Source organism: Cervus canadensis, chromosome 9 (assembly GCF_019320065.1).
Source record: "Cervus canadensis isolate Bull #8, Minnesota chromosome 9, ASM1932006v1, whole genome shotgun sequence".
Taxonomy (NCBI): Eukaryota; Metazoa; Chordata; class Mammalia; order Artiodactyla; family Cervidae; genus Cervus; species Cervus canadensis.
In genome coordinates, this window is record NC_057394.1 from 78,719,476 (window position 1) to 78,731,161 (window position 11,686).

The window sequence follows — 11,686 nt, forward strand, 5'->3', positions numbered from 1 at the left end:
AAACTCAACATTCAGAAAACGAAGATCATGGCATCTGGTCCTATCACTTCATGGCAAAAAGATGAGGAAACAGAAGCAGTGAGAGACTTTATTTTTGGGGGCTCCAAAATCACTGCAGATGGTGACTGTGGTCATGAAATTAAAAGACACTTGCTCCTTGGAAGAAAAGTTATGACCAGCCTAGACAGCATATTAAAAAGCAGAGACATAACTTTGCCAACAAAAGTTCATTTAGTCAAAGCTATAGTTTTTCCAGTAGTCATGTATGGATGTGAGAGCTGGACTATAAAGAAAGCTGAGCAATGAAGTATTGATGCTTTTGAACTGTGGTGTTGGAGAAGACTCTTGAGAGTCCTTTGGACTGCAAGGAGATCCAACCAGTTGATCCTAAAGGAAATCAGTCCTGAATTTTCATTGGAAGGACTGATGCTGAAGCTGAAACTCCAATACTTTGACCACCTGATTCGAAGAACTGACTCATTTGAAAAGACCTTGATACTGGGAAAGATTGAAGGCAGGAGGAGAAGGGGATGACAGAAGATGAGATGGTTAGATGGCATCACCGACTCAGTGGATGTGAGTTTGAGCAAGCTCCAGGAGTTGGTGAGGGACAGGGAGGCCTGGCGTGCTGCAGTCCATGGGGTCGCAAAGAGTCGGACACAACTGAGCCACTGAACTGAACTGAACTGAGGAGAGGGCGGGAGTGGGTGACTCTTCTCTCCAAATGTCTGTCCCATTTAGCAATCATGTTAGAAGCAGGGCGGGTTGTCAGGTGCTCTCAGGCTCCACTTCCCTTCTGGGTTTTCCCCGAGATGATGCTGCGAAATTATTCACCACCTTTCCCACCGTCCCTGGCACAGCGCTTCTGCTGAGGGTGGTGTTGAAATGGCGCATCTTCCCTTTTAATCTGTTATCCAAGCAGTGGTTTATTATAGGCTTTGTTGTGGTTCACAGTCTGGCTTGAATGAATTCAGGGAAATCCTGGAAGGAAGAAAGGAGAAGGCAGGACCAGGAGGACTCGCACCCCGGCTTCCCGGACAGCGCTGGTGCCTGGCGGGTCCTCAGCATCTGCGCCCCCAGCCCGGCTGCCTCGCCGGGACCCCTCAGGGCTGGGCCTCCCAACCGAGCGCCGGCACTGGGCCAGCGAGTGGCCGCAAGCATCCCGGGTACCCGCGTCCTCTGTCGTGTCTCCTGTTCCGTCCCTGCCCTCCCGGCTCTTCTCGGACCCCAGACTTTCCTGCTTCACTGGTGTTCCACTAATAAGGTCATCTTCCCTCACTTCCTCCCACTTCCGCCCCCCTCACCGAGGGTGATATCATTTCCTACCCGCCCCCCCACCAACACCATACCCAGATATGGAGCTGCCCCCCCTGCACCTTCCGAGCTTGTGACCCCGTTTGACTCTTGGCTCTCTGCGTTATTTTTCCTCATCTTTACAAGAAGGATTTCCGACCGGAGGAGGTTATTCCCCATTCTAGCTGCAAACTTTTGAGAAACTGTTTTTCTCTCTTCTCTTGGCCCATCAGATAAAATACGGAGAGGACCCTCCACCCGTCCCTCTGTGACTCGCAGGGGGCCTGGCCTGAGGCCGGGCAGGGGACCAGCCCACAAGGGTGTGGGCAGGCAGTCCGGGGTTCCAGGTGGTTAGGTACGGACTCTGCCAGATCTGCTGTCTCCACTTAGATGATCGCGCTTTCCAGTCACTTAACTGCAGCAAAGTTAGGTAGATCAGTCAATACCAATTGGTCATCAAGGTGAACTTTTAGTGGCTCAGTCACGGTGATAGCTTATCTCTGCACACGTTTAGGTTCGCAGGAAAGCCGTGAGGGTAGTTCCTGTGTGCCCACACTGTTTCCTCTGAGATTAGCATCTTAACACTAGTGTGATATTTCGGCTATGGCCAACCGCCCAGTGTGGATACAGCTGAAGTCTGTGCTTTGTTCAGACTTCCTGAGTCCTCCCTGCTGTCCTCCTCCCATCCCGGGGCCTCATCCCGTCCTCTAGGCTAGTGTCCTGTCTCCCGAGGCTCCTCCTGCTCGCACCAGCTTGCAGACTTCTCTTGTTCTTGATGACACCCGAGGATCGGGCACAACTGAAAGAAGGAACACTCATGCACACACGAGGAGCGAAACGCAGGTGTTTCATTGAGGTTCCTCTTTTGTCATTTGTCTGATACGTTTCTCAGGATTAGCCTGGGGTTATGGCTTTGGGGAGGAAGCTCTCCGAGGTAAAGGCCTTTCTCATCACATCATACGCTCAACTATAACCTGCCACTTACTGATGTCAACCTTGGCCGCCTGTCCGGGGTGATGTTCTTTCAGGTTTCCCCCTTCCCACACTGTCCTCTTTGGAAGGATAGGGGCTCTAGTTCCCGCTCCTTGGGGCTCCAGGCAGGCCCCGCCCCCTTGGGACGAATTCTCCTGTGATTGGCCGGCGCCTCCCGGAGGATGCTGACCAGGGATGCGGTTCAGGAGGTGGGCGGCATCCTGGGCCCCAGGGAGTGATAAGGCTGTGAAGGTCGATGACTGGATCCCGTGTGCACTGTCTGGACTGTATCACATAGCACTCTGCCAGCATGGTGCAAAGGAAAAGTGCTTCCCAAAGTGGCGACAGTTACACGCGGCCTAACTCATGACAGTTTAGTGCTTCTCTGCTCTGGGCACACTCTTTGTTAAACTGGAGACAGCCTGGCTCCTGCTTGGCCCCGGGAAGGTCTGGAAAGTGTTGTCACTGCCATTGAAGGCCTCTGGGCTCTGATAGTTAAATTCATATTTAGTTTGGTTTGCCTTCCACAACAGCACACTTGGAATGTTGCTGTTTAGTCGCTCAGTCTTTGCAACCCCATGAACTTGTAGCCTGCCAGGCTCTTCTTTCCCTGGGATTCTCCAGGCAAGAATACTGGAGTGGGTTGCCATTTCCTTGTCCAGGGTTTCTTCCTGACCCAGGGATCAGACTTTGTCTCCTGCATTGGCGGGCGGATTCTCTACCGCTGAGCCACCCGGGAAGCCCATACCCTTAGAATAGCAGCTTTAATTTTCCTGGTGAATTGTACGACTCAGGAACAATGGGCTTCATTGCGTTTTTCCTGCTATTTCTGCCCATAGAAGGCTCTCGATTGGGAACTGAAATTAGTGTGGGGGCTCAAGAGACCGGAGTCCCATCAGCGGGTGTGTTGGCCCCTGGGTGTTTCTCCCGCTGGTCAGGCCTGAGGCCGGGAAGCCGTGGGTGGGTGTTCTGGCCGCGGGTGGTGGGATCGTGAGAGGTGAGGCCTTAGCGGCCAGTGACAGTACGGATCACGTGGCCCACCTGCTGCGGTGAAGGGGTCCCTGGGTGAGACCAGAGTGCTAACGAAGCTCCCGCCTCTGTCCTCCCCTCAGCAGACCAGAAGCGGCGGGATGGGGTGCGCCGCACTGATGGGCGTCGGGCAGCAGATGCTTCGGAGGAAGGTGGTGGACTGCAGCCGTGAGGAGAGCCGGCTGTCGCGATGCCTGAACACGTTCGACCTGGTGGCGCTGGGCGTGGGCAGCACGCTGGGGGCCGGCGTGTACGTGCTGGCCGGGGCCGTAGCGCGGGAGGACGCTGGCCCCGCCATCGTCATCTCCTTCCTCATCGCTGCCCTGGCCTCCGTGCTGGCCGGCCTCTGCTACGGCGAGTTTGGCGCACGCGTCCCTAAGACGGGCTCGGCCTACCTCTACAGCTATGTCACTGTGGGTGAGCTCTGGGCCTTCATCACCGGCTGGAACCTCATCCTGTCCTACATCATCGGTAGGTCTCTGCGCCAGGGCCCGGCCCCGCCTCCCTCCTGGTGTTCCTGCCCCAGCCTGGCTCCCCAGACCCCAGGGGTCTGGCTCCCCATCCCAGGCCGGCATCTCCCGCCTTTTCCCTTTTCCTTTAGGGCAAGGTGGAGGCCTGCTGTGGGCACCACTGCCCTGGCTCTTAAAGATCAAGCACATGGGACCCTAGTGGGGACAAGCCCAGCCCCCAAGAGGCCAGTCCTGTTACCACAAAGAGACGCAGAATCAGGACGTTTGTAGCTAGTGAAATAAAGGACCTCATGTCTTTCAGTCTTTTTCCTGATTACTCAAGTAAATACATCACTGATACAGAAAAATTTAAGAAATGCAGAAAAGCACAAAGAGGAAATTAGAAATTACCCAGTCTGACAGCCCAGCCTCTCAGTGGGAATGTGGCTACTTTAAAAGGGCTTTTACGTTTCCAGAGAGCTTGCCTGCAGATAAAACAGAACGGTGAGCGTGAAGCTCCTGCTGTTCCTAAACCAGCAGGTGACAGTCACCAGCAAGGCACCCTTTAAAAATAAAGGAAGACGCCTTTTGTGGTGACTGGAACTTTAGCAGCATTTCCTGGGAAGCATTGCTGGAAAAGCAGTGACAGGTGTTACTCAGATTGAAAGAACAGTTGGGTGCTCTTGGCCTTTGGGGTGGGGGTGGGGGTGCTGGACTCCACACCTGTGGATGTTCTGTGCGGTCAGAGCCTCGGGGCCCCAGGCCTGGCACAGTGGTAGAGGTGGCTGACTCTGGCAGGGGCGGGGGGTTGGGGGGGGTGAGCCAGCCACTTGGCTGCTGGGGGGATGGCCAGCCCTGAGCCGCTGTCCTTGGCCCCCCAGCCCCCTCCGGGAGGCAGGCCCTGTCAGCTCTGCTGCTGAGGGTCTTCGGGGAGGAATGTGGCCCCCACTGTCTACTGCAGCCTAGGTGCGGTCATGAGGTCCCCTGAATGGTCTGTCCCCAGGATTTCTTGTTACAGTGAAATAAAATAGGTAGAGTTCAGTACTGTCAGAGTGCCTCTTGGTGGCCAGGATGGTGTTATTTTGTTAAATTTTACTATGATTCAGCTACACATAGGTTCAAAACACATGGTACACACACGCACACACACTCACACATACACACACGTTTGTGTTGGTTGTGATGGAGAATGCATCTGGTCCCAGGCCCTACATCTGGCTTCTCTGCAGACTCCGACCAGTCCTCCTGTCTGAGTCAGCACATCCTGAGGTGTGGTGGCTGCTGCGGGGTCCCCTGCTCCCCAGCATCCAAGAGCTGTGAGCCCCTGCGGGTGTGCAGATATCAGGCTAGACAACAGGTACTGTGTTGACTGTTGCCTTCTCTTCCGTCTGATGGTGTGTTTCTCGGCAGGTACCTCGAGCGTAGCGCGGGCCTGGAGCGCAACGTTTGACGAGCTGATTGGGAAGCCCATTGTGGAGTTCTCACGGACGCACATGGCCCTGCACGCGCCCGGGGTGCTGGCCGAGAACCCAGACATATTTGCCGTGATCATCATCCTCATTCTCACAGGTACGGCCACACGTTGGGTGCATTGGGAGGGGAACCGCGAGTCCGGGGTGAGGCTCAGGCTCTTTCCTTTTCTCCTTCTCCCATCCCCCCATATTCTTGTCTTCTTTAACTGATGCAGACATCTTTTTTTTTTTTTGTCAAAATGGCTTCTCAGAGATTCACATAGGGTTGGCCTATTGAATAGGTCGAGTGGTGCGCTGTTTAATTAAAATGAGACTCTCAGGTGTTTGCGTAAGTGTTTGTGGAGTAGGATTTCATTAGGGCTGCGGGCTTTGTGTGCAGGTGACCCAGGAATACGAGTTCTTCTGACTCAGTGGATGACCATTTAGGAAGGAGAGTTGGCCTTCATCAGCTAGGACAACATGGAGGAACCAGGCCCAATGGTCACTGAACCTTGGGGTTGGAGATGGCTTGGGTGGTTTGCATCCAATCAGCCAGCAAAACACCCCCTTAAATAATGAAGTTTCCCCACAGAGTTTCTGGTACTGGACTTTTAAATTGCAGACAGGGCTTGAACACAGCTGATAGCTGCCTTAGTCTTCTTAGTGACATTGACCTTAGTCTCAGCCACCAAGTTGGGAGTTTTGTTAATATGCACATTAAGTAGATATGCAGATAAATTCTCTTTTGAGGTTAGAAGATTTTGGATGGGTTTTAAAAACATCCATGCCTTATTTTACACACCACATAATTGAGATCGTTCTGGACAGGGCCAGTCTCAGCGGTATGTCTGGTCCAGCTGACAGGAACACGGATTAGAAATTAAGTCTGCAGGAGTGAGATTTTCATAAGGACAAGAGGGAGGGAGGCTGAAGAACAAACACAGCGGAGTGTGAAGTGTTCCCTGAATTGCTCCATGCCCTTGTAATGTCTGTATTTCAGAAATCAGTCTATCACGTAGAGCATCTTTTATGTTAAAACGTGTAAGAGACGTCCAGTCTTATGTCCTGTGTCACTGGGCACCTTCCCTGACTCTTCCCTTGCCTGGCTGAAGCTTCTCCACAGAAGTGTGTTCTGTGTTCCCCAAGGCTGACCTGCAGCTTGCGTAGTGTCACTCGTGCTTTTTTCACCCAGTATTTTTTTTATATCGAGTTTTCGAGGTAGAGCTGGTCTGGCTCAGACGTTCTACGTGCGCTGAGTCCCAGGAGGGGGACTCCATGGCAGGACCCTCAGGTGGTCGTCACTGTGGACACTGCTAACACCCCACAGAGCATCTGAATGATTCCATGTCTGGAGAACTCTCTTTTTCTCTCAAGAAACTGAGCAGAGTGTCCCCTTGGAGGAAATGAACTCCCAGCCACTGGGTGGTTCTCAGTGATTGAGGTTCAGCGAGAGGCTCCCTTCATCCCAGGGAGGGCTCTGCTATTGAGGGCAGCCACTGGCTCAGATGTGCCCAGCCTGTCTGTCCCCGGGGTGCTCTTGCTTGTTGTCTCAATTCCACGAGGTGGCTGGATGTCCAGCCCTGCTGGCTTTGGTCAACACCCTGCGGACTTGGGTTGTTTTGATCCCTGCCTCTAGGATGAGAGTCACTGCAGCCTCGTTCCTCTTCGGAGGTTTGACGCTGCTCACATTCTTTTAACGTCACCTTCTCGTCCCCACCCCCACCCCCAGAGGGACTTGCTGGCCCGAGGTCAGCACTGAGGTAGTTTCTGTTTATGCCCTTTTGCAGGACTTTTAACTCTCGGTGTGAAAGAGTCCGCCATGGTCAACAAAATATTCACGTGTGTCAATGTCCTGGTGCTGGGCTTCATCATGGTGTCGGGGTTTGTGAAAGGATCAATTAAAAACTGGCAGCTCACGGAGGAGGACTTCCGGAACACGTCGGGTCACCTCTGCCTGAACAAGTGGGTGTCCCCCTGACTCTGGGCGCCTGGGAGGGGTGCGGCTAGGGCGGTCCTTGGCCACCACAGCACAGTGCAGTACAGTCTTTGTGAAAAAATGTAATGTGAGCTAGGATATTTTGTCATTACTGAACTGGTTTTTTTTTTTTTTTTTTTGCAGTCAGATAGCTGAGGGTGTTTCCTTTGTCTGAAATTTGTGTTTTCTTGCCTTGTATTTGACTGAGGTTGTACGACACAGGAAGATGCTGGGGGAATGGCGGCATCTCTGGATGCTGATTCCAAACCCCTGCCTCGGTGAGGACCGTGGTCGGGCTCACTCAGCAGTCCGTTTCGCTGTATCCTGTTTGATGATCGAACTCTGAATTTCCTTTTCGGAAAAGATTTTCCTCTGCGGTACCACGCAGATGCCGCTTTCTTTTGAAATGCCTTCCTATCTGATCACCTTGAACAAAGAAGTCAGTGGAACTTTTTATCTCAGACATTCTTCAGAGTAGTTTCTCAGAACAACTGAGGTTATCACAACGCGATGATGACAACCTCTTTCACTCCCACTCCACGTGGGCCGCGTCAGCCCTGAGACGCCATGGCCTTAGCGTCCTTCCATATCGGGCTCAGGATGCCGAGGGCTGGAGGCAGGTGACCGGCCGGCTCTCCACTCTGTGCCTTTGCAGGCCTCTGGGCACACCCTTACCAACAAGCTCACCTTGTTTCGGGAAACAGAAGCCAAACATTGGAATGGATCTTTCTGACCTTCCTTTTTTTTTTTTTTTTTGGTCAGATTTTTTGGTACATGTTAGGGTCTCAGAAGGGAGAACAGGGAGTTCTGACTTTGTTTACAATTGTGTTTTAATTATGGCTAAAGGTTAAATTGGTGCTTTGAAGAGATCCTCCTAAAATGCAGATATCTCAGCTCCAGGAATGATCAGCTGGGGGTGGCTGGCCAGCATGGACACATGCAGGCTTTCAGGGGCCGGATCATCCACAAGGACATGGTGTGGTCAGAGCTGGGCTGTGGGTGGGCACAGGCACAACCCAGCTCTCCCACCAGGGGCTGGAGTACGAGGACTGTGCGCTCAGATCTGGAAGACATGTCCCTTCTGCCCACATTCCCCTGGCCACAATCCAGTAGGGGGCCACGTCCAGCTGCAAGAGGGGCCGGAAAGCTGACTGATCACATGTCGGGTTGACCTCTGATTAAGGCCCGGGTGCCCGGCGTGTCTTCCGATGGCCTGCTCCGTGGGAAGGCGCTGATCAGCAGCTGGTTCACTAACTGGAACACAGACAGGAAATGAACCCACGAAACTAGCTCTAACATCATGTGGTTAGCAGTTCAAAAAGAAAGAGCCTTCCTTCTGGGGACGAAACGCGACTACAGAGAATTGAGAGCTTTTAATAAGTCACTCCCCAGCATTCCTGAGTCCTTTTCATGCCAAATTTATCAGTGCCCGTTCATTCAGGGCCGAGTAGGGCCAATTTGAAATACACTTTGAAGTAACCCAGTCGACTTGGAAAGCTTCACAGGCTTCCTCACTGCTCACTGTGAGCCAGTGAAGAATTGAGCGGAGATGGCGCCTCCTGTCTCCTGGTTGTCTGTCTAGATTTAGTCTTCTTACTATTTTTTTTTAAATTAATTAATTTATTTAATTTGGAGGCTAATTACCTTACAGTACTGTAGTGGTTTTTGCCATACATTGACATGAATCAGCCACAGGTGTACATGTGTACACCCTGAACCTCCCTCCCCATCCCATTCCTCAGGGTCGTCCCAGTTTGATGCATGAAACAGGGCATTCAGACTGTTTTGAAGAGACTGTTTCTGCCAGCTGATGGGATTTCCTGTCACTAGCCATCCTCGCGTTTTGTGTCCCTGCAGTGATGACCCGCGCTGGCCTCTGGCCAGAGAGGCATTTGTTTCCCGGCCCCTCGGTCACCGGTGGGGTCCTGGAGTTACGTCTGCCTGCAGCCCCGGGGCCGCTGTCCTGCCAGCTGGGGGACGCTGCAGGGCTGGGCCCAGCTGGGCCTCGGGGTGGCTCCTCTTTGGGACCAGGAAGTGGGGGGCTGTGACCCTGACGGCGGCGCTGTCTTTCAGTGGCACAAAGGAAGGGAAACCCGGTGTCGGTGGGTTCATGCCCTTCGGGTTCTCCGGCGTGCTGTCGGGGGCAGCCACCTGCTTCTACGCCTTCGTGGGCTTTGACTGCATCGCCACCACAGGTAGGCCCACTGCCCTCGGGACACCTGGGCTCGCCTGGCCAGGCGTCTGATTCCCCTCCCTGGAGTGTGTGCGTGCCCCCCACTGCCCGTTTGCTCCTGAGCACCCGAGTGTGGATTTGCACCTTCCTGCCCATCCCCCTTTCATCACTCCCCAAGTGGCCCGCCGGACAGGAACTTGCCTGCCTGTCCCCTGCGGGCCCGGGGTGACAACACCGTGGCTGCAGCTGACAGCAGACCCCACGCGTGCTCCGGGAGAGTGGCCACCGAGTCCACCATCGTCCGGGCGCTCGAGGAGGCTGGGCTCCCAGCCTCCAGAGTGTTCTCTTTTCCTCGCTGACCCTCAGCGCAAAGGCTGAGAGCACCTTCCCTGGGCCCGTGGGTATTGTGGTTTGTGGTCTGAGGGCCTCTCCCCTGGTTTCCCCGGGGCCTGGAAGGGCCTTGGCCCTGCAGGGCAGTGAGGGGCAGGGTGGTCTCAAGCCCCCAGCTGAACTCCTTGCGGCTTGCAGGGGAGGAGGTGAAGAACCCGCAGAAGGCCATCCCTGTGGGCATCGTTGCGTCCCTGCTCATCTGCTTCATCGCCTACTTCGGGGTGTCGGCCGCCCTCACCCTCATGATGCCTTACTTCTGCCTGGACAAGAACAGCCCCCTGCCAGATGCCTTCAAGCACGTGGGCTGGGAGGGTGCCAAGTACGCGGTGGCTGTCGGCTCCCTCTGCGCCCTGTCCACCAGGTGAGGAGCGGAGATTGCTCGGGAAGGCGAGTGTGCCGTGAGCACTCCTCTCTCCCCATGAAGTAGAGCCCAACCCAGCCTGGATTGTGGGACTTCTCCCCTTGGGCTGCTCTTGATCAATCCCTGGGGCTGTCTTTGTGTTACGGACATTTCATCTCAATAGCCTGAGGCCCACGTTTCAGTCGGCTCAGCAAGGTCTGCTTCTCTTGTCCCTGACTGTGGCCACTGGCTGGACCAGGCCACCTCTGTGAGCACTGTCTCTGGCCCTTATTTTGGCCATAAAGCAGAGGCTATCATTAAAAAGGAACAAGGGCCACAAATACCTTTTAATGAGAATCATTTTGCCCTCATGCTTCCTGCTAGCCTGTAAACACAGGAAACATTTGTGGACCTCCGGGAGATCTTCATGAAGGCAGTGACGCTTTTCTTTTTGATTTAGCCGGAGATAATTGCAGGAATAAATACAGAACGTCTCTAGAACTGTGTCTAGATGCCACGCTGGTTTACGTTAGACGTTTCCAACTCACAGACATGTGCAGACTTGCTGCAAGTGCTCCTCCAGGCTCGGTGTGCTGAGCTGTGGGCTTCCCAGGTTGGAGCTGGCTCCCTCTCCTTGGTGTGAACACCTGTTGCGATGCCTTTATTCCCCCGAGCTCTCTTATGGACACGGTTCGCTTTTCCTCCCATCTAGTCTTTTAGGTTCCATGTTTCCCATGCCTCGAGTTATCTATGCCATGGCTGAAGACGGGCTGCTGTTTAAATTTTTGGCCAAAATCAACGACAGGACCAAAACACCAATAATCGCCACCTTAACCTCGGGTGCCATTGCTGGTAAGAACTGGAATCTCCTATGCAGCATTTTAACAGTTGGGTTATTATTCCCTAAGGAAATGTCTTGACCTGTGACGGTCTGAGAGAAGTTGCGACTGGTCTTTTTAACGTTTGGTTTTTACCACTGGAGTCTGGTGTGTCGCAAGGTAACAGTGCCTTTTGAGAAAAAGCAGATGCCAGTTTCACAGAGGATGTGATGGAATTCACAGGTTGCATTTTTCAATGATTACCGTCCACTGCGCTCAGCTCAGCACATACACTGTCCCTTCAGAGCTGTGTCCTTCCCCTTCCCCAGGTGTCCCTGAGTAGACCTTGGTGGGATGAAGTCCTTCATGGTACATGCCCTGTCTTGTCAGTGCTGGAAATTCACCGTCCATGTGTCTTAGCTCGTGAATTCTCTGGGAAGCGAGAATCCCTTACAATCAGCGTTTTATAAAACATGCCACCTGTTCCCCAGGGAACACTGAGGGTGTGACTGGGGTAGTCCTCCGCCTTGAGCTTATGAACAACAAACGGCAGGACGAGAGGAGGTGGATCTGACAGATCGATGTCAGGTCCCTCGCCAAGAGGGCAGAAGGGAGTGGAGGGCTGTGTGCACCTTGAAAGCCAGGGCAGCCCTGCAAAGAGACCGCTCTTGGTTTTCTGTTTCCTCTTTGAGCCGTGTTTCACAGCCCAGAGGCACGTGTACAGATGAGAGACAGAGGCTCGGAAGTGGGACGTGAGGATGCACGCCCAGGGAGGACAGCAGTGGTTCTCGCATCC

The 11,686-nt window shown here is 53.7% G+C and overlaps 1 protein-coding gene across 4 annotated transcripts in view; it reads left to right on the forward strand.

Annotated features, from left to right (window-relative positions):
• The window catches only part of SLC7A1 (solute carrier family 7 member 1), a 61,342-nt gene that overhangs the window by 41,043 nt on the left and 8,613 nt on the right, over positions 1-11,686 (forward strand). For 2 of the 4 annotated variants that reach the window (XM_043477536.1, XM_043477538.1), the window contains exons 3-8: positions 3,378-3,765; positions 5,154-5,312; positions 6,982-7,156; positions 9,243-9,364; positions 9,871-10,093; positions 10,785-10,924. In XM_043477536.1, coding sequence (XP_043333471.1) covers positions 3,396-3,765; positions 5,154-5,312; positions 6,982-7,156; positions 9,243-9,364; positions 9,871-10,093; positions 10,785-10,924 — 1,189 coding nt within the window. In that variant the 5' untranslated portion in view covers positions 3,378-3,395. The remainder of the gene's footprint in view (positions 1-3,377; positions 3,766-5,153; positions 5,313-6,981; positions 7,157-9,242; positions 9,365-9,870; positions 10,094-10,784; positions 10,925-11,686) is intronic. The other 2 variants (XM_043477537.1, XM_043477540.1) reach the window with 1 other exon arrangement.